This window comes from Astyanax mexicanus, chromosome 15, assembly GCF_023375975.1.
Source record: "Astyanax mexicanus isolate ESR-SI-001 chromosome 15, AstMex3_surface, whole genome shotgun sequence".
Taxonomy (NCBI): Eukaryota; Metazoa; Chordata; class Actinopteri; order Characiformes; family Acestrorhamphidae; genus Astyanax; species Astyanax mexicanus.
In genome coordinates, this window is record NC_064422.1 from 9,255,566 (window position 1) to 9,277,090 (window position 21,525).

Consider the following 21,525-nt stretch of genomic DNA (forward strand, 5'->3'; position numbering starts at 1 on the left):
GTTGACTGGCCAGTCTCAGTGTTGAAGAAAACGTCCTCAACTAAGTCATAATTATGAGATAGTAAGTCGTAATTATGAGATACTAAGTCATAATTATGAGATAGTAAGTCATAATTATGAGATAGAAAAGTCATAATTATGGGATAGTAAGTCATAATTATGAGATAGTAAGTCATATTTATGAGATAAAAAGTCATCTCATAATTATGACTTTCTATCTCATAATTATTTTACATTTACATTACATTTGGCAGACGCTTTTGTCCAAGTACAAGTTATGTACTTAAGTTAAGTTACAAATTATGACTTTCTATCTCATAATTATGACTTAGTATCTCATAATTATGACTTTCTATCTCATACTTATGACTTAGTATCTCATAATTATGACTTTTTATCTCATAAATATGACTTACTATCTCATAATTATGACTTACTATCTCATAATTATGACTTACTATCCCATAATCATGACTTTTCTATCTCATAATTATGACTTAGTTGAGGACGTTTTTTTTTTCTTCAGGTGGCGGAAATGGGCTTCCATATTAAAACAGAGCACAGTGATGGCCCCTTTAAAACCGCTCGGCATTTTCCGTACATTTCCGCCGAAGAGCCGAATCGGCGGCGGAGGGCTGGAACCGTGTGTGTGATATTTTCAGCTCCCCATCACAAACTGGAATTGCTAAATACACTAAAACTGCGAGATTTAGACACACACCGGCGAAGCTACGCTTACAAATGCAAGCTATTAAATGCGTGGTGGTGGGAGACGGGTGAGTAACGTTCATGTTCTTATAGATACTAACGGGGAGAGAGAGAGAGAGGGAGGAGATAGGGAGGGAGCATCTTCAGAAAAACACACACTGCAGGCTGTTGGAGAAAACCTGAGACACCTTATAAAGAATAAAACATATTTAAGCTCAGATTATGCTCTTATATTTGTGTTATAGTGAAATAAATCCCCTGTTTCAGTTCGTTTTAGAAGGAATCCAGTGTTAGCTTCGTTTTCTCCAACCTCTTGGTCAGAATTGTCCGTTCCACCTTAAATGGTGCAGCAGTTACATTGAGGCGCCACCATTTAAGGTGGAACGGACGATTCTGACCAAAAGGTTGGCTAAAAAGCCAACTACGCTATTTTAACTGAGCATTCTCTAAAAATATACAGAAAATTATTTCTAAATCTGTTAATACCATGTTTCTAGCTAATATTAAATCATTTTTAATTCAAAAATTGTATTTTCATTGATGCAAGATGAACCGAACGTGGTGAATCGATACTGAAGAACCGATTCTTCCAAAAACTGATTCGAGTAGCTTCTGAGAATCAAATCTAGTTTATTATGATTGAGAAAATAATATATGAAATATTATAAACAAAATAGCTAGATATTATTTAATATTATTATTATTTTTTTTTATATTTTTATAAGTTTATTTTTTAAATAGAATTCTGTGTTTGGCCTTTTATTTTCCCCCATTTTAATTAAGCTATATTCGAAAATACAAAATTGGGTATAAAACATAATCATTATTTTTTTGCAAATAGAATTTCAAGAAAAATAAAAAGGTGAATATTCTCTCAATTTTCACATTTGTCCATTTTTGTATCTTGTAACACAAATCTGTGGTATAATCCAACTTGCAAAATGCAGTGTGGTGAGTTCAGCAAATGTTGGCTGTAATGTATTCTAAATAATATGCATTAGGTGTGAGCGATATGAGAAAACATTGAATAAAAAATATATGTATAGTAATAATAACAGGAATACACTAAAGCAACTAAATTAATATTAAAAATATTTATTTAAGGATGATATTGCACACGACTAGACAGAAAGATAGAGTAAACATTGAATCAAAAACATATATAATAATTTTACGAATACACTACTGTACTGCATCAAAAAAGTACATTTTATTTGAGGATATTATTGCATACAATATGATGTATATGGCAAACCCCTATTTTTTTTTTTTTTTTTTTTTTACCAAATTCTAATAGTAAGTAAGCAAGTGATCTTATATGTCATGATATCAATACAATATATGCAATCCATATGTCCAGGGTTAAAGTAAAATAGATAGATAGATTTATATATTTTAATATTTTATTTATTATACCAGCAGGAGGGACAGAGGGAGTGTGGCCCTGGGCAGTGTGAATCTGGGACAAAGTCTGTCACTGAGACACACACACACACACACACACACACACAGCAGTACACACAGCAATACATCAGTTAACAATCTTGGCTTTATATGCATTATAATGCGTGTATAATTTGTGTATATGCGTAATAATAGGACACCTAATTAAATTTATACATATTTTAAACATTTTTAAACACGCTGAACTAAACAAAGTACCAAAAGATACAGTACCAGTCAAAAGTTTGGACACACCTTAAATCTAGTGTTTTTTTTTTCTTTTATATAGACACCTGGAATAGCTTTCAGTTAACAGCTGTGCCTCATCAAGAGTTTTCAAGAGAAATTTCTTGGCCACGTGATCAGCCACACTAGCAATTTGAGCCCCGGAGGAGACCACCGGAAGTTAAAAAGAAGCTTCAGCTGTACTCAAAACCTTAAAAAAAAATCATGCTTTTTTTTATCTTACACAAAATTCTATGTATTGTTAATGCACAAAAATTCCAGTTCTAAGTCTCATTTAAGGCCTGAGTTTAAACTAAAAAGCATTAGCAGCAGAGAATAACAATCTGCTTTGCTTTCCTAGTCTGGGACTAAATTCAGGTTGCTTGGAAATGGGAAAGGTTGTTAACTAACTGTTATCTCTGTTTTTTTTTCTCAGGGCTGTGGGTAAGACCTGTCTACTAATCAGCTACACCACCAATGCCTTCCCCGGCGAGTACATACCCACAGTGTGAGTACCCTCAGGCTTTAACCAGGCTTTTACCACTGTTAGCCTGCTTACTGTAGCTTTAGCTGACCCCCATTCAGACGAATGCTCCCTCAGCCTGCAGGAAAATCATATTTATTCATATCTCCCCCCTCTAACAGCTAATGCAAGCAAAATGTTATTTTAGGATTGTAGTAAAGGAGGCTTGGCTTGTCTATCTTTATACATACTGCAAATAACACAGCGAATTACAGCACAGTTGCACCAGTGAGAAACCCAATATAAATCCCCCTGGTTAACTTTACTGATGCTCATACTTGGCTAAAATAATGCACACATCCTGTCTTAGCTATGAGCACTGTGCTGACATATGATGTAATGATCAATATTGTAGAAAAAAATTACTTTGGAGTATGTAGGAATAATACTGCATCCCATTTCATTTGAGTTTGGATGTTGGAATTTCTATGTTCCAATTAGGAACGCTCATAGGTCAGATTTCCTCTACAGAAAGTTGTAGACAGTAGTCACAAGCCTATATTAATAATAATAATAATAAACTTTATTTATATAGCACCTTTCATACATTAAAATGCAGCTCAAAGTGCTGTACATAGAAAAAGGCAATCAAAACACTAATAAAAAAGGAAAAATGTAAAAGAAAAAAAATGTAAAATTAAAGATAAAAAGGAACATTATATATTATATTAAATTTTATTTAATTACATTATATATTACATTATATATTATATATTATATTAAAGTCTAGTCATGCAAAAAAAAATCAATTAATAAAGTAAAATAATCATAAAATAATAAAAATGAGTTAGAATCTTGGAAAATTCTGTGATATATATTTTTGGTCATACATCCCAGCACTAATCTGACGTCATTCCCAGCTCCAACGTCCGAGGTACAGTAAATGCAGCAAAAGCTTCCCTGTAAAGCATGTTTAGATATTTTTATATCTGCGATATATTTGCAATAAAACAGAGAATTTTACCAGATCTTACCAGAAGTCAGAAATTTGACATGTCATGAAATCAGTAACCCACTCTGTGTTTCCACTATTGGAGTTAAATAAATGATCTGCCTCTGGTAGATTTTCTTGGAAAATGAAAATGGTGTGAATTCTTCTTTTGTATTAAGCAGAAAAAAGTTTTGTGTGATTGTGGTGATGATGCTATATCGATGTTTTGCAGTGCTCCTCTAATTGGGGAAAAAGTGATAATATTAAACAGTGATCCTACACCTGTCCTCTGAATTTATACAAAATATTGAAGATGGTAAAAGATGGAAAATTACACCCTGCTTGTATCCAACCTCGTTTTCAATGATATTTGTTTTTACAAACACAACATAAAATGTTTTAGACCCAAACCCATCTAACTCTGTACCCATTTCCATTTGGTGAAATAGTTTTCAGTGTCCAAGTTTTTAAAAAATTCAGACAATTTGATTTTATTTGCCACAACTGTGAACGTAAAGCATTTAACATCAAACATCATTTTTTTCACATATTAACCATTTAATTATGCAGAGTTTTTTAAATACTTGGAATTCCTAAAGAATGAGAGATGAGGAAGAATTTGACCTTAGGTCACCACATAGTGATGCTGATTAGCATGACCATGCATTAGCCAGTGGGATGCTCTATAGAGCTAATGAACCGTGCAGTGATTCCTATCAGCATCAAATTCCAAATCCAGAGTGAAAGTCAGCAGTGACGTTTCAGATTGTGGTGAGCAAATCTGAATGTTCACGCTCCTCACAGAAATAAATATCTGGTCCTTTAGGGTCACTGGTTTAGAATGCAGGTTGGATTTTTGGAAATCCATTCTCCACCTAAAATAAAACTAAAAATATTTTGAAACATGACCTAATCGAGACGTTTCCCTACACAGATTCGATAACTACTCCGCCAATGTTATGGTGGATGGGAAACCGGTCAACCTGGGCCTGTGGGACACAGCAGGACAGGAAGACTACGACCGCCTTCGCCCTCTCTCATATCCACAGACGGTCTGAATCTCAGTCTCTCATACACTTAAAATCATATCATTAAATAATGTGATTTTAATGTTGTGTGTTTGTATAATTTCTCCACAGGACGTGTTCTTAATATGCTTCTCCTTAGTGAGCCCTGCATCCTTTGAGAATGTCCGTGCAAAGGTCTGTGTATAATATTTTTCTACGTGTTTCTTTATTTGTGAGAAAAGCTGCTTAAAATTTAAATGACAGAGTTTTCAATGTCAGAATAACAGAGACAATGTAAATATGTTGTGTGTAAACTGGCAAAACAAATGTATTCTTCCAGTTAATCCAGAGGTTAATTTAATTCACTTTTAATACTACAAAGCTGGCTCATATTAAACTATTCTATTTTTTGTTAGAAAGTTTGCCTTAAAGAGAGTAGAGAGACTTGAATGAGAGCTAAGCTAACTTAACATAGGCATTTTGTCATCAGAATAATACACTGCAATCAATAATACAATCAGTTTTCAAAAACTAGAAAAAATATATAAAAATTTAATTCGGGTAAGCATTGTAAGATAAAAAAAAAAAAGCTATTTCAAAATCTCAAAATTCTTGGAGTAAGACTGAAATAAACTAAAAATTTTATATTTTACACTTAGACACACTAAACTAAATAATTTGACTGGTGACTTTTTGTACTTATTTTGAGTTCAAATTACGTAAAATTAAGGGAAAATAGGAAAGGAAAAAAGAGACTGGGTAAGCAAAATAATCTTACAATTGCAATGCATGGTAAGATCTAAAAGCTTATATAAAAATATGTAATATTGCTATATACTGACTAAAGACAGCTAGCCTATATGTAGACTTTATACAACTGGATCTAGGTTACACTTTCTGCTTATTTCTGTTTGTATTATTGGATTTTTTTCCAATATATATACAGCTCTGGAAAAAAAAAATAAAAGACCACTTAAAAATGATGAGTTTCTTTGATTTTACCAAATTGAAAACCTCTGGAATATAATCAAGAGGAAGATGGATGATCACAAACCATCAAACCAAACTGAACTGCTTGAATTTTTGCACCAGGAGTAAAGCAGCATAAAGTTATCCAAAAGCAGTGTGTAAGACTGGTGGAGGAGAACATGATGCCAAGATGCATGAAAACTGTAAAAACCAGGGTTATTCCACCAAATATTGATTTCTGAACTATTTAAACTTAATGAATATGAACTTGTTTTCTTTGCATTATTTAATTATTAGTTTATAGAATAAAACAACAATGTTCATTTTACTTTAAACATGTACCTAAAACTAGCAAAATCAGAGAAACATCTCTGATTCAGATCTTTTACTTGTTTTCACAGCTGCATATATATTGTGATAATATTACTTCCAGAAACAAAGGAGTAAGTAGTAAAGGAGTAAAATGATAAGATTAAAGAGTGAAATTAATTAAATTAGATTAAATTAGAGAGACATAATCTCGCTCTTGTAACAATGTCAAGGAAAATGGCAACAGTATGAATGTTCCTTTTCATCAACCAACAAATAAATTGCTGTATTTTATTGAATTTGTCTTACATAACTTTGCGCATCCTGTGATGTAACTACTGAGCATTATCACATTGCGATGGTAATATTAAAACTATATATTGTGCAGCCCTACATTCTATGCAAATTACACTAATTAGTCGTTGAATAACAGTATAGCTATTTATCATGGTATTTATCATGCTTATTCTTCTGTGTACAGTGGTATCCAGAGGTGAGACATCACTGCCCCAACACGCCAATCATCCTGGTGGGCACCAAGCTGGACCTGCGTGACGACAAGGACACCATCGAGAGGCTGCGGGACAAAAAGCTCTCGCCCATCACTTACCCACAGGGCCTGGCCATGGCCCGAGAGATCGGTAAGAGCAGGAAATGTATTTTCATGTATTTTCTTTTTTTATGTTTTGTTGCACATTACACTATTTAAGAGCTGTTGTCCATCAGAATAGACCATGAACTATGAACCGGCCAATGAACACGTTTATAAACCAATGAAACAGTAACCTGGCACCACTGGTGGTCTAGCTTGATTATGCTTGGTCATACTGGTGGCCTAGCTTGGTCATACTGGTTGTCTAGCTTGATTATGCTTGGTCATACTGGTGGTCTAGCTTGGTCATGCTTGGTCATACTGTTGGTCTAGCTTGGTCATACTGGTGGTCTAGCTATGTTATGCCTGGTAATACTGGTGGTCTAGCTTGGTCATGATTGGTCATACTGGTGGTCTAGCTTGATCATGCTTGGTCATACTGGTGGTCTAGCTTGATTATACTTGGTCATACTGGTGGTCTAGCTTGATTATACTTGGTCATACTGGTGGTCTAGCTTGATTATACTTGGTCATACTGGTGGTCTAGCTTAGTCAGGCTGCTGATTATGCTTGTAGACCTTGCAGAATGGAAATACACCATGTACTGGTCTAGAGCTAAGCTGGTCAACCAGTATTGAACTTTCCAGTCTGTTTTTCCTTGTCTGTTTAAAACACAGCAGTACTAGCTTAGCATATAGCATCACTAGCATTTTGCCTCCTTATTGAGGTTGTAATTTCCTCAGGGTAAATGTAGATGTGGGGTATGGAACGGTTGAATGATCTGTGGTGTTATAGGTAATATAGGTAAAGTTTATATCTGAACTCAGGCTGGAGCTTCAGACGAGTAATGAGCTGATCCCTCAGAGCGAGTGGGTTTATGGGCAGTGTTGTCATGTGCTGGAGCTCGCTCAGCTCACTACAGTGGTCCATTGTGTGAACAGCGAGAGTGTGGGGGGTGTAGAGATGCAGAGTCACAGAAACTGAACGGCCTCCGTGAGGAGAACCACGCATCCGCTGGAACAGAGGACTCCTTTGTGGCGCTGCGTTTCCCTGGGCCACTGTCCTGAAGCCGAGTGGAGCTTTAGAGCCAGAAACAATAAGAGCCTGACTTGCACAAGAACGCTGTCCCAGATAATCGCCTCAGCTCCCAAAATGAATTGCTTTCTCTTATTTTATATATCTGTCTTATATCTGTGTGTGTGTCTGATCAGACTGGGCAGAAAGAAGCTAAAGTAGCTTACATTTACACAGCTTTAAAATTCCAAGAAATATCAGATAAATACAAATAAAGAGAAAAAATACAATTTAAAACTGGATGTAAGATGATTTCACTCACTAAAACATCTTTTTTAAGGCGTCTAAGTATTTATTTTTAAAGTATACTTAACATGGAAAAGTACATACTTTTAAAATGAAAATATATAGTTAAATACATACTAAATGCACTATTTTGTAAAAAATTATCGTAACTTAAGTATATTTCAGTTGTAGTTAAGCTATATTTAAACACAACATAAAAGCATTAGGTTGTGCTTTTGCATGCTTTTTTCGTATAACTTCTGCAAACATAAGTAGATTTAAGTATGTGTCTTTTAACAGAATTTTTTATACACTTTTAAGTATATAGTAAATGTACTACTTACTGTACTACTGTGTATTGATGCACATATTGTGAAAACCTTCAAAAACCTACAAAAAAAACATTAAATTGCACTTTAAGCAGTAATTAATGCCACTATATATATTTTTTTCTACCGAAACAATGTGTAATTTAAAGCATAATGGTTAAAAAAACATATCAAAATACTAAGAAAGTATATTTAATGTGTATTTTCATAAAGTATATAAAATAGAAAATTTGAACATAATTTAAATGCTCTTAAGTATACTATATACAAGTGCTAGGACCCGTTCTGCCTTTCACTCTGAGAACTTTCCAATGCTTTTTGTAATAACTACACTAAAACACAGTACTGTACTTTTACTCTCAGTTCTAACTACTTAAACAATACTTTAAGTACAAAAAATGTTGAATACTTTAGTACTTCCACTTAAGTGTGGAGCTTATAGAACGCTTTAACTTTTACTTAAGTCACTTTCTGGGTCTCTAGTACCTTATGCACTGCCTTGCCAAAAAAAAAGGCTCCACCTGGATGTAATAAGTAAATGATGTGGGGTTGGTTGATGCTGCAGTTGGTCTGCAGGTGTAGGTTCAACAACAGTATGTGCTGAAAGAATGAGGTCAGCTGACTACCTGAATATACTGAATATAGACCAGGTTATTCCTGGATCAATTGATTTTTTCTTCCCTGATGACACGGACATATTCCAAGATGACAATGTCAGGAATTATGGGGCTGGAATTGTGAAAGAGTTCAGGGTTCAGGGAGCAAGAGATCATCATTTTCACACATGGATTGAGAGAGTTCACCACAATGCTACAGTGAATGTGTGAAGCTGCAATCAAAGATAAAGACTGTCCAAAGAAATATTAGAGTTTGTGACCTTTTTTTTTTGGCCAGGCAGTATATATATATCTGCTAAATGAACATGCTCCTTTTTCTTCTTCCTCTCCTCCTCCTTCTCGTTCTCATTATATTAACATATCGGTTTGTGTGTTCTAGGTGCTGTGAAGTATCTGGAATGCTCAGCTCTGACCCAGCGTGGCCTGAAGACCGTGTTTGATGAGGCTATCCGGGCCGTCCTCTGCCCCCCGCCTGTTAAGAAGCGAGGAAAGAGGTGCACCCTGTTCTGAACGCTGGGACGACCTGGAGGAAGGTCCCAGCAGCTTCCTGCCCCACCCCAACACACACACACACACACACACATTGCTCAACACTACAGCGGTAGGATTCTCCACTGAGAGAGTCCTACACCAAACACTACGTCCGTCAGGCTCTGAGACAGACGCCTCAGTTTCCCGAGGTTTTTTTCCATGTGGAGAGTTAATACATGTGTGTGAGAAAGTGTATATATATGTGTGTGTGTGTGTGTTTACTCGAGTCGTTGGCATGGTTTGAGCCGAGGGGTGTTGTTTGGTCAGAAACATTGTGGTAGGTGGCTTTTTTAAGTCCGTGCTTGTTTTCCCTTTCACACCACGACACGACGTCCCTTTCACTATGTTTTCTGGTGATCACAGTGTGTGTGTGTGTGTGTGTGTGTGTGTGTGTGTGTTGACGTGCTTGTGAGAAGAACAGTGGCGTGGGCTACTGGACTGGCTACATGTTTAGATGGTTGCATAGAACGCTCACATGTCCTTGATATCGGTTCTGCTCCTGTTGGCTCTAGAACAAACCACAGGTTTGTAATGTTGATGATGGTAAAATAGTGGCAAATCTGATCAAATGCGTTTTCTGTTGGGACTATATACAGTATTCAGGAATAGTTTTAGGCACCTGTGGGAATTTCAGTAAAGAAAAAGTGCAGTTCTTATCTGGTCAGTAAGTGTTTATTAGCTCAGTAAAACACTACATTCTGCGTTACAATAAAATAAATAGAAACTGCAATTTTACAAAAAGCAGAAAAGACTTTTACAGCCCTGTTTTCTTTCATTAAAAAACATTCCTAACATCTCCTAATCTCTCCTCCTCATCTGAGTTTAATAGAGTTTAATTTCTAGTTCTCATCATATTAATCAACACCTGGTTTGGTAAATTACTGGTAAATGTGGTAAATCAGGTGAGCTGCTGATGGAACTGAACATATTATTCACATGCTGGCTGAGGGAAATCATCCAGGAGAAATCTGAAATCTCTACACTTTGTTCTTCAGCTCGACTCACAGGATTGAACATACTTAGTTAAAAATGAGAATTCTTTGTTACGTTTTACTGTATTTATGTTTATTTGCGTCTGTTCAAATCATATGTGGTGCTTTTTCAGGTAAAAACACTCGTATTGCTGAGATGGATTAAATGGATTAGTGTAATTAACTTTGGTGCCTAAAACTTTTGCACAGTGCTGTGTGTATATATATATATATATATATATATATATATATATATATATATATATATATATATATATATATATATATATATATATATATATTGCCGCACAACACCTGCATGCATCCTTTTAGCATTTTAATGATGTGCAATTTTTAAAACATCTTGTCAGGCATCAGGCAGTGTATTTATAACCAGAATTCTTTGGTGAATTAACTTTCTGTGAGGGAGCTTTTAGAGTTTGTAGAGTTCTGACCTGGTAAGTTTCTCTAGAACAGAGTATTTTATACCAAACCCACTCTGAATTCACATACTAATCATTTAATTAAGATAAAGTTTTCGAAATTTAGTTCAATTTCCCTTCAGTCAGGCAAGTGTTTGATAGATGGATAGTTGGATGATATGCTTTTTTTTTTTTTTAGATAAGAGAATTAAACAGGATGTCATCTGGTTATGCTGGGAAGTTGATCCACAGGAAAATATATAATCCAGAGTAAATATATTCCAGCAAAACTAGATCTAAATACAATCTGTGTAATCTATGTAAGACGCTTTCCTGCCCCCAAAATTGGGTCCACTTTGGAATACACTCCACTTGTTTGTGTTTTGTGTGGACGTGAGCATTTGCTCTGTGTCTGTGTGAGTGTGTGTGAGGGAGAGAGAGAAAGAGAGAGGACAAAAAGAGAGCTTTTATGTTTGTGTGTGTGTGTGTGGTCACTAGCAGTGTCCTCCTGCACAGGTGCTACAGCGTAACTACAGTGTTTCTGGAGCTGGAGGAGAGGAATGATGTTCACAGCTGCCAAAAGACATTTCCGTGAATGAGTGAAAGTGAAAGTGGAATATATAAAACACTGTTTTAGATGAGAAATGCATTCATTAATAAATCTACTCATGTCTTACTGACCTTCTTACATCAGTGCTTGTTTTTTTATCTGGATATTAATCAACAGAAATGGCTGATCATCAGGGGGATCGGGACAATTCCCGGTGGGCTGCTCTGAGTGTGGGCTGCTGAAAGAGCCAAAAACAGAACCTGACTGCAGTAATCCAATACTGAGTTGTCCATTGGTCCAAATAACTGAAGTTCCCGGCCATTAGCCAATCACGAACGTGACGCCACGTCTCCAGAATGAACCTGCCGGTAGTCACAGCAACTGCAAAGGGTAAAAACTGAAGAAACTACAATTAGATGCTTTGCTTGTAATTTTATGTCTAGTTAATGGAAATATAGTATATTTACACATGTTGGCATCTAACATTTTTGTTCCAAGTAGGTTTGGAGCATTTCTGCTGGTCGATTTATCATGAAGTTCTGACACAATATATATAAAACTTCTACTAGATACTACCAATGAACAAAATAGAGGTACTGTACAAGGTTTTTGCATTACAGTGACAATACACTGTGAATAACACTAAACAAGTCTTTTTATTCAGTTTTTTTTATATTTCCCTTCAGAATTCCCACGTTTTACAGAGTAATTTGTGAAGATCTGCAGATCTAGCAGGCCAGGAAGCCTCCATCTATAGGCAGGGTCACGCCATTGGTCATGGCGCTCTTGTCGCTCAGAAGAAACAGAATGGAGTTGACCACATCTTCCACTTCTGGAAGAAAAAACACAGACAGACATTTCATCAGTTTACTGTATTTTTTGCATTATAAGGCGCACCTAAAATCCTTTAATGCGCACTAAGCGCTAGCTCTTTTCGAGGCATTTAGAGGTGAGTATATTAGACTGTAGTCTTTGTGTTTACTGTCTTAAAACAAGCTACATGTGACGAACTTCTAGCTAATATCTCCCTTGGTTACAGGAACACTCAGGGTTCCTCAGTGTAGCGCTGTCGGGCGGCATTAGCTGATAACCACGGCTAGTGCTAGCGGTAGGCTGCTAAGGCTAATGCTGCTGCGCCCAGCCTTAGTGGAAATCTGGAAATCTAAGCTTACTGTAAATAAACGGAAGCGCTTTGCTCATCCAAATAAGCATTTATTAGGAGAAGAATTACAGTTTTGTTTATTTAGCTTAGTTTTACTTACCTGCTGAATTTGAAGGAAAATGTTGCGACACCACTGTTCCTTACTAGTGTTGCATTGTTAGCCTAATAATCCAATGTGCTTTATGCATATAAATAGACCAGAAAGTATGTGTTTATTGATAATGCGCCTCATAACCCGGTGTGAAAATAATAGTGCAAAATATACAGTAATCAAAAGATGTATTAAGAGGGTTTTTTTTTCCATTCCTTTCTGACTAAAACAAATTAATACAGATTTTTAATATGTAAAAGACTTTTCTGAACCTTAGGACAGTTACTCCAACAAAAGCAGGGTAAATTATTTGTAACACCCAAGATTTTGAAACCATGAACAGCTTCAGTGCTAATTAGTAGGGTGTAAGCATGCATTGGTATAGAATTTGGGCCAAATTATAACTATTTTTCATTTAATTTACAGTATTTATCTGATGCTCATATCCATAGTCTTACAAGGTTATTTCTATTACAGAGGTAGGCCTACACAGTGTTAAGAGTCTTGCCCAAGGTCCTTTAATGGTGTAGCGCAGATTAGTCACCCAGACCAGGAATTGAACCCCAGTCTCCCACATGATAGGGTAGCTCACCAGCAGGTAGTGGTGTTATCCACTGCGCCACACCAATTATTTAATGAACCCATACAGTAAATCACTGCCAGTATGAGCTAGCATGTCCTCTACTCTGTCCTAATATGAATTTCTCAGTGTCTCACCGGCAAATTTGCCCAGTGGGATACGAGATGTCATGGTCTTGGCCTTCACCGGATCACTCCATCCTATTTTACCCATATCCGTCATCACCACTGTTGGGTTCACAGAGTTCACTCGAATCTGCACAAAAAGTCAATCACAAAATATGAGCCAGTTCACAATTACACTTCACAAATTCTCCACACATACAGTATGACTCAAAAGTTTGGACACTACTCTTCTTATTTAATTTTCAGATTTTTTACATTGTAAATGTAATATTGAAGACTATATTAAAGCTCTACATGAATACATGGAATTATTTTGTAGTTTTAAGAACAGATCTGCACACTTATTTGCAGAGCTTTCAGACCTCAAATAATGCAAAGAAAACACGTTCATATTCATAAAGTTTTAAGAGTTCAGAAATCAATATTTGGTGGAATAACCCTAAGGTTTTTAATCATAGTTTTCATGCATCTTGGCATCATGTTCTCCTCCACCAGTCTTACACACTGCTTTTGTATACTTTACTCCTGGTGCAAAAATTCAAGCAGTTCAGTTTGGTTTGATGGCTTGTGATCATCCATCTTCCTCTTGATTATATTCCAAAGGTTTTCAATTATGTCAAATAAAAAAAAAATCATAATTTTTAAGAGCTATAGCTGTCAGAGATGGATGCTCTGGAACATTAATAAGTCTATGAAGCCTAAATTCACCACTGCCCAAAGCCAAATGTTGGCTAGAGGATAAGACCCAAACAATACTTCTGATTTCAGACAAAACCCTGGAGGAGCAGATTTTGTTACTTTTGGACAGAGTAACAGAGTAACAGATGAATGTTGTTTTAACTGTGTGTGATTGAATTACCTGGTGCGGCCCCAGCTCCAGAGCCATTACTCGGGTCAGCATGTCGAGAGCTCCTTTGGTGGCACCTTAATAAAAACAATTATAGCACAACATCACAGTCAGATGCTTTCAGAGAAGAAGACGAGTAAGAGAACGACCCACACCAGCACAAAAACTCTGTCCATACTCTTATATAATACACCCAGGTGAGATGTGAGTGTGTCCTACGCACAGTAAACCGCGTGATCTTTAACGGCACACTGAGCAGCCTGGCTGGACACGTTCACGATGGAGCCGCCTCGACCCCGGGCCTTCATTCCTCTCCCCACGATCTGTTATAAAGTGAGGTGATGCAGTTTCAGTCATGTGATTTAAACTGCAAAAACTGGTGATTAAGGATATGTGATGTGTGTTGGCGTGTTTGTTTACTTGTGCGACGTGCAGCGCTGCTTTCACATTCACATTGAAAGATCTGTAATTAAACACAATTACAGTAGGAGTCTTTAAGATACAATCCAACATTTCACATATAAATTCTAACAGGACTGTAGGCAAAAAAATAAATATTTAAATATCTATTGTCATTATAGTTTTGGTTGCATTGTTGTTATTTTTGTCATGGGTTAATAATAGCCAAAGGTGCATCTCAAAAAAATTTAATATCATTGAAATGTTACTTTATTTCAGTAATTGAGTTCAAAATGTAACTTATATATTATGTACAGTTCTGGAAAAAAATAAGAAAAAATAAGAGATCACTTAAAATTTAGGAGGTTCTTTGATTTTACCAAACTGCGTGAATTTTTGCACCAGGAGTAAAGGCATAAAGTTATCCAAAAGCAGTGTACAAGACTGGTGGAGGAGAACATGATGCCAAGATACATGAAAACTGTGATTAAAAACCAGGGTTATTCCACCAAATATTGATTTCTGAACTCTGAACTTTATGAGTATGAGCTTGTTTTCTTTGCAGTATTTGAGGTCTGAAAGCTCTGCATCTTTTATGTTATTTGAGCCATTTCTCATTTTCTGCAAAAAATGCTCTTAATTACAATATTTTTATTTTACATTTGGGAGAAATGTTGTCTGTAGTTTATAGAATAAAACAACAATGTTCATTTTACTCAAACATATACCTATAAATAGCAAAATCAGAAAAACTGATTCAGAAACTGAAGTGGTCTCTAAATTTTCTTCCAGAGCTGTAGATGTATTACACACAGAGTGATGATTATGGCTTACAGCCATACAATGAAAACCCAAAAATCAGTGTCTCAGAAAATTAGAACATTATACAAGACCATTTAAGTATTTTAGGTATTGTGGGCAGTGTGCCAAGTCCTGCTAGAAAATTAAATCTGCATCTCTGTTAAAGTTAGGGAAGCATGAAGTGCTGTAAGATTTTGTTGGGAAAACAAAACTGCACTGACTTTAGACTTGATAATAAAACACAGTGGATCAACACCAGCAGATGTCATGTCCCTCCAAACCATCACTGATTGGTGGAAACTTCACACTAGACCTCGAGCAGTTTGGACTGTGTGTCTCTCCACTCTTCCTCCAGATTCTGTTCCCTTGATTTACAAATGAAATGTAAAATTTACTGATGATCAGTGATGGTTTGGAGAGACATGTCATCTGCTGGTGTTGATCCACTGTGTTCAATCTAAAATGTAAAATGTAACATAAAGTAACATAAAGCAGTCTTACATGTCAAACTCGTCCTCTGTGATCTCAAAGAAGGACTGCAGTTTAGCACAGCCTGCATTGTTCACCAGCAGATCAATAGGTCCTACATTCTTCAGTGCGGTCTCTGTAGCTCCCCAGTTTGCGAGGTCCACACACACCGGATTGATGGAAGGACACTGGAGAGAAACAGGTATCAAATGGTCAAAGGTCAAATACACTAATGTTATTCTACGCTGATCCACTGGTTTCAAAGATCACCTACAAATAAATGGATAAAACGTGCTTTTCGTATGCCTCACAGGTTAGTCAGACACTAGGGGGCATCTGTCCATAATTAATGGCTTCCTATAGTAACATACAGCTCTGAAAAAAATATGGGACCACTTAATGATGAGGTTTTCCTTGATTTTACCAAATAGAAAACATCAAGAATATAAACAAGAGGAAGATGGATGATCACAAGCCATCAAACCAAACTGAACTGCTTGAATTTTTGCACCAGGAGTAAAGCAGCATAAAGTTAACCAAAAGCAAGGTGTAAGACTGGTGGAGGAGAACATGATGCCAAGATACATGAAAACTGTGATTAAAAACCAGGGTTATTCCACGAAATATTGATTTCTGAACTCTTAAAACTTTATGAATATAAACTTGCTGTTTTCTTTGCATTATTTGAGGTCTGAAAGCTCTGCATCTTTTTTGTTATTTGAACCATTTCTTTTTTTGGAATTTGGGAGATATTTTTTGTAGTTTATAGAATAAAACAACAATGTTCATATTAATTAAACATAAACCTATAAATAGCAAATTCAGAGCAATTTATTCAGAAACTGAAGTGGTCCCTTTTTTTCCAGAGCTGTATTTAGCCGTTTAGTACAGAGCCCCTAAGGTGACATCATGTAAAAAAAATTATGTGTGGGAACAAGATACTAATGCATGGGAACGAGATAATTAAGGCGTGTCCACGACTTATTAAGGTGTGGGAACGAGTTAATTAAACCAAAGCCATTAAGGCATACCAAAAGGTCCTTTTGTTTCACAGCTCTCAGGGGTTGTGTACAATACTACGTAAAAACTGCGTAAGGAAAGTAAACAGGTCTGCATACTGTGTCTGTGTCTGAGCCAATCAGCTTTTAGTATGAGATTAAGTGTTTTTTACTCAAAATGATACACTGTCTCACTGAGAGAGACTCCAAAACATCATTATAATTCATTCAGAGATAAAAAAAAAACCAAAAAAAAAGTTCACTCCATTTTCTTACAGAAGATTATGCTCGGATCGGAGCTTTGATGTCATATAAAGTCTTCTTCATGAGCATTCGTTTACAGAAAAGCAAGCTTTATTATCCTCCAGCTAGATTTGATGAACTGGTGCCCATGATAATGGTAATGATCTCATTCCCTCCCCTTAATTATCTCATTCCCACACATTAGTATCTCGTTCTCAGGCCTTTATTATCTCGTTCCCGTGGCCAAGCATTATTAGTTTAGTTCCATTCACTCCCATTGAATATATGCTCTTGTTTGTATAGGACTGGCCAATGACTGGGCCTGCATCTATAAGTGCATGCTAGCATGCTACGCATAATGTAGCTATATGAGGTACGTTCAGGCTCAGTGGTTACCTCCTGCACGAGACTCTCCAAGTCTGCCTTGGTGCGCGTGACCGCGGTGACCTCAGCGCCGCCGCGTGCCAGAGCGAGGGCGGTGGCCCGGCCGATACCTGCGGGAACACAAACAGAAAAAATGCACTGATTGAATTTACAGAATCTCCAGATGTGCACTGGATGACCACATAAATCACCAAGTCCCAGTGAGTTGTGGTGTGGGTTGTGTCATTCAGATGCTTCTGCAGAATTATGTCCCATTAGGAACCCAGGCGTTTCACAGACCTGTTGTTAGATAATTCTTCCATATTGGCATCTTGACAATTAAACCAGTTAAGACCGGCTGATGATGATAGTCTGGATTCTAAAAGGTCTAATCTTATCTCTGAAGGGCATTCTTAAATATATATGAGATTTTTACAGGTCTATGAAGTTCAAGGATGATTATCAATTAAACAAGGCTAATAAACCATTCGGTCATGCTAATAGCTAACACCTATGCTCTTCTAATAATACCCAATCTCATTATGTATATCATAAGTATATCATAATACCTTTGCCTGAATTCCTTACTGTCCAGCTCATGCTGCTTAAGCTGTCAAAGTCAGTTTAACCATTCTACAGTATGTTTTTTTTACTAGTGTGGTCCAATGTCCAATGTATAGGTGGCCTTAAGCACTTTTCACCAGCAGGAACCAATAAAAAATAGCTTTTTGACTTTAGTGAGTCACTGGGACCACACACTATACACATTATTGTATCTTCCCTCACCAAACACTAATTAACACATGTCTTGAGCAGGTCATCCCACTAGTACTGGTTCTCTCATTAGTACAGTGGTTGTCAGTGTTGGTTATGAACTACCATTAGGGCAATGGTGTACTGTAGCTAAATATCAAATATCTCCATACTCCCTAAACAGTGCACTATGTGATGTAAGAAGGTTTGGCTTTTACAGAACCTTGTGGTAGTTCTCCAGATTGCAAAATGAATTCAGTGGAAACGCATCAACATTATAGAAATATTTTCAGCAACAGCTGGAATTCATGCATTTCCACAGAATTCATTTTGCAATCTCCTCCCAATCCTACCTATTCATTTGTGCTTATCAATTAACCTATCCTGACCTGAAGGTACTGTGTGTATAAACACTGTTTTTAATAAACAGAGTTCTCGGTGCCTCAGAATTCTACCAATAAAGTGTGAAGCTACTTTTAGCTTGTTAATAGTGTAAAAATAAAGAACTTTTTTTGCACTTTGCACTTTGCATGTGCAGCACTATGCCCCTATCACTAGCATTGTAAGCCTGTTAGAAGCATCAGCTAAAAGCATATTTCCAAAAGCTGGTGTTGAACGGATGTGGGCTATTTAACAAAAGTTCGTACTTTTTATAATGTTTCACTAGAACCCAAGTCCATTTCACACCAGATTTCTCCTTTAATATTCATTTTTGTTTAATATGATTGTAGTAGTGTATTCTTGAAAAATATATAAATATTATTTAATTCAACATTTTTTCACATTGTTAAGAATAATGTTATCGTTGAATCCATTATGCACTGTTTGGTTGCAGAAACCTATAGAGCCCCTCAAGAGACATGGTGTATTTTTAAAGGGAAAAATGTGGTGAGTACCATATACTAAGTGGTGAGCACCAGATATTAAGTATCACAGCACAATGTAGCAGTATGTGAAGTCATGTACTTCAGACCAGTGAATATACTATCTGGTGTTTATCACTTATAGTATGTGGTGCTCATCACTTAGTATCTAGTGCTCCCCACTTAATATGAGGTGCTCACCACTTAGTACCTGGTGCTCATCATTTAGTATCTTATGCACACCACTTAGTACCTGGGGCTCATCACTTAGTATCTCATGCACACCACTTAGTGTGTGGTGATCACCACTTAATATGTGGTGCTCAACAGTTAGTACCTGGTGCTCATCATTTAGTTTCTCATGCACACCACTTAGAATCTTGTGCACGCCACTTAGTATTTGGTACTCAATACTTAGTATCTTTTGCACACCACTTAGTACCTGCTGCTCATCACTTAGTATCTGGTGCACATCACTTAATATCTCATGCACACCACTAAATATGTGGTGCACATCACAAAATACCTGGTGCTCAATACTTAGCATCTTGTGCTCACTACTTAGTACTTGCTGCTCATCACTTAGCACCTGGTGCTCATCACTTAGTATTTCATGCACACCACTTAGTATGTAGTGCTCACAACCTAATATGTGGTGATCACCACTTAGCACTTGCTGCTCATCGCTTATACCTGGTGCTCATCACTTAGTATTTAATGCACACTACTTAGTATCTTGTGCACACCAATTAGTATTTCGTACACACTACTTAGTATGTAATGCTCACCACTTGTGCACACCACTTAGTATCTGGTGCTTATCTGGTGCTCAGCACATTTTTACCTTAAGAATACACCATGTCCCTTCAGGGCCTCTGTAGAAACCATTATTTTAAGCCCTAAATAGCTAGTGCACTAGCTAACAGGCTCCCTACACAGGCAAAAATGAGCCAATTGAATTGGGATTTGCCCTGAAGGGCGCAGGAAATGAACCGCCGGACCTGCATTTCTGTGGAGCTTTTTCTTCAGCCACAGTTAAAAAAACCAAAACAGTGAATAAATGTAGCTTTAAATTAGTTTTTAATAAAAGTAGCTAGTTTAACGTTACCTTTCCCCGCTCCGGTCACCAGCGCGCGCTTTCCCGTGAAAGTGATCTCCATCGCGTGAGGCTAGTGTTAACGGCTCGGGCTGAAACACAGCGGGAATTTGTGTTCACACTGTTATAACAGTGATAATCAGAGGAAAGTGCAGTAATGTCGCTGTTCAGGAAGAAGATAAGGGTTTATAGCAGCTCTGTGTTACTTTCCTACCTTCTGCTCTGAGCGGGGCTGCAGCTGACAGAGCAAAGTCCAGCCTCGGGGTGCTTACTATACTCACTATACACTACACACTACTCACTATTCACTATAACCAGTACTCACTATACACTACACACTATTCACTATAACCAGTACTCACTATACACTACTCACTACAGACTACTCACTATACACTACACACTATTCACTTTTTCCAGTACTCACTATACACTTCTCACTACAGGCTACTCACTATACACTACACACTACTCACTATAACCAGTAATCACTATACACTACTCACTACAGGCTACTCACTAATCACTATAACCTGTATTCACTATACACTACTCACTACAGAATATACACTACGTACTATACACTACACACTATACTCACTACTAGGCCTGTCACAATAATTGCAAAATCGATTTATCGTACAATAAATGAACATGACATCAGTAGTTTTTGAATATCATGATATTGTCTATTGTGTTTATTTGTATGTTTGTTCACATATATAACAGTGAACAGTATTTAAGTCAGTCATGCTATTATATATGCTAGTATATAATTCCCAAATTACTTCAAAATTTGTTGTCTTTAAAAAAGTGTATAATTGTTTTTTATGCTATTCTGTTATCATTATGTCAGTGGCATTTAATATTCTTAAAACTACAAAAATATTGTGTATCGCAATAAATTCTGGGACAATACATCGTCCACAAAATTTTTTTATCATGACAGGCCTACTCACTACACACTATTTACTACACACTACTCATATCATTACTCATTACACACTACACACTTCTCATTATACACTACACAATACTCACTACTCATTATTCACTACACACTACCTTTGTAAATCTCCCAGTATTACTGCTTTACACTATTTATTACTGCTGGCTTTACAGTTACAGCAGTAAACATGTAGAAACTGCTGAATATGAAGAGTTAATGTATGTGTGTGTGTAAGTGGGTGGGTGGTGGTCAGAGCAGAAATGCTGACTGTTATTTCCCCTTTCCTTTATAAACAACCCTGCTACAAAATCCAGCTCAAGGCCAGCTGGTCATCCAGAAAATAATACAATAAAGGAAAGGG

The 21,525-nt window shown here is 36.6% G+C and overlaps 2 protein-coding genes across 3 annotated transcripts; one reads left to right on the forward strand and one right to left on the reverse strand.

Annotated features, from left to right (window-relative positions):
• Positions 1 to 607: 607 nt before the first annotated feature.
• rac3b (Rac family small GTPase 3b) lies at positions 608 to 11,564 on the forward strand. Its single transcript, XM_022669298.2, has 6 exons — positions 608 to 776; positions 2,813 to 2,884; positions 4,765 to 4,882; positions 4,970 to 5,032; positions 6,597 to 6,756; positions 9,332 to 11,564. The coding sequence occupies exons 1-6, from the start codon at positions 742 to 744 to the stop codon at positions 9,460 to 9,462; spliced, it is 579 nt and encodes a 192-aa protein (XP_022525019.1). The 5' UTR covers positions 608 to 741; the 3' UTR covers positions 9,463 to 11,564.
• A 499-nt stretch (positions 11,565 to 12,063) lies between these two features.
• Positions 12,064 to 20,534, reverse strand: dcxr (dicarbonyl/L-xylulose reductase). Of its 2 annotated transcripts, XM_022669297.2 has the most exons (9): positions 20,430 to 20,534; positions 20,228 to 20,307; positions 17,537 to 17,634; positions 15,933 to 16,087; positions 14,652 to 14,694; positions 14,455 to 14,554; positions 14,244 to 14,308; positions 13,397 to 13,514; positions 12,064 to 12,258 (listed from the first exon to the last, which is right to left on the reverse strand). In XM_022669297.2, exons 2-9 carry the CDS (start codon positions 20,277 to 20,279, stop codon positions 12,155 to 12,157), a joined length of 735 nt encoding a protein of 244 aa, XP_022525018.2. In that variant the 5' UTR covers positions 20,280 to 20,307; positions 20,430 to 20,534; the 3' UTR covers positions 12,064 to 12,154. The 2 variants fall into 2 exon arrangements, with proteins under 2 accessions (XP_022525018.2, XP_022525017.2); XM_022669296.2 differs by lacking the exon at positions 20,430 to 20,534 and having other exon boundaries at positions 20,228 to 20,423.
• Between the last annotated feature and the right edge of the window lie 991 nt (positions 20,535 to 21,525).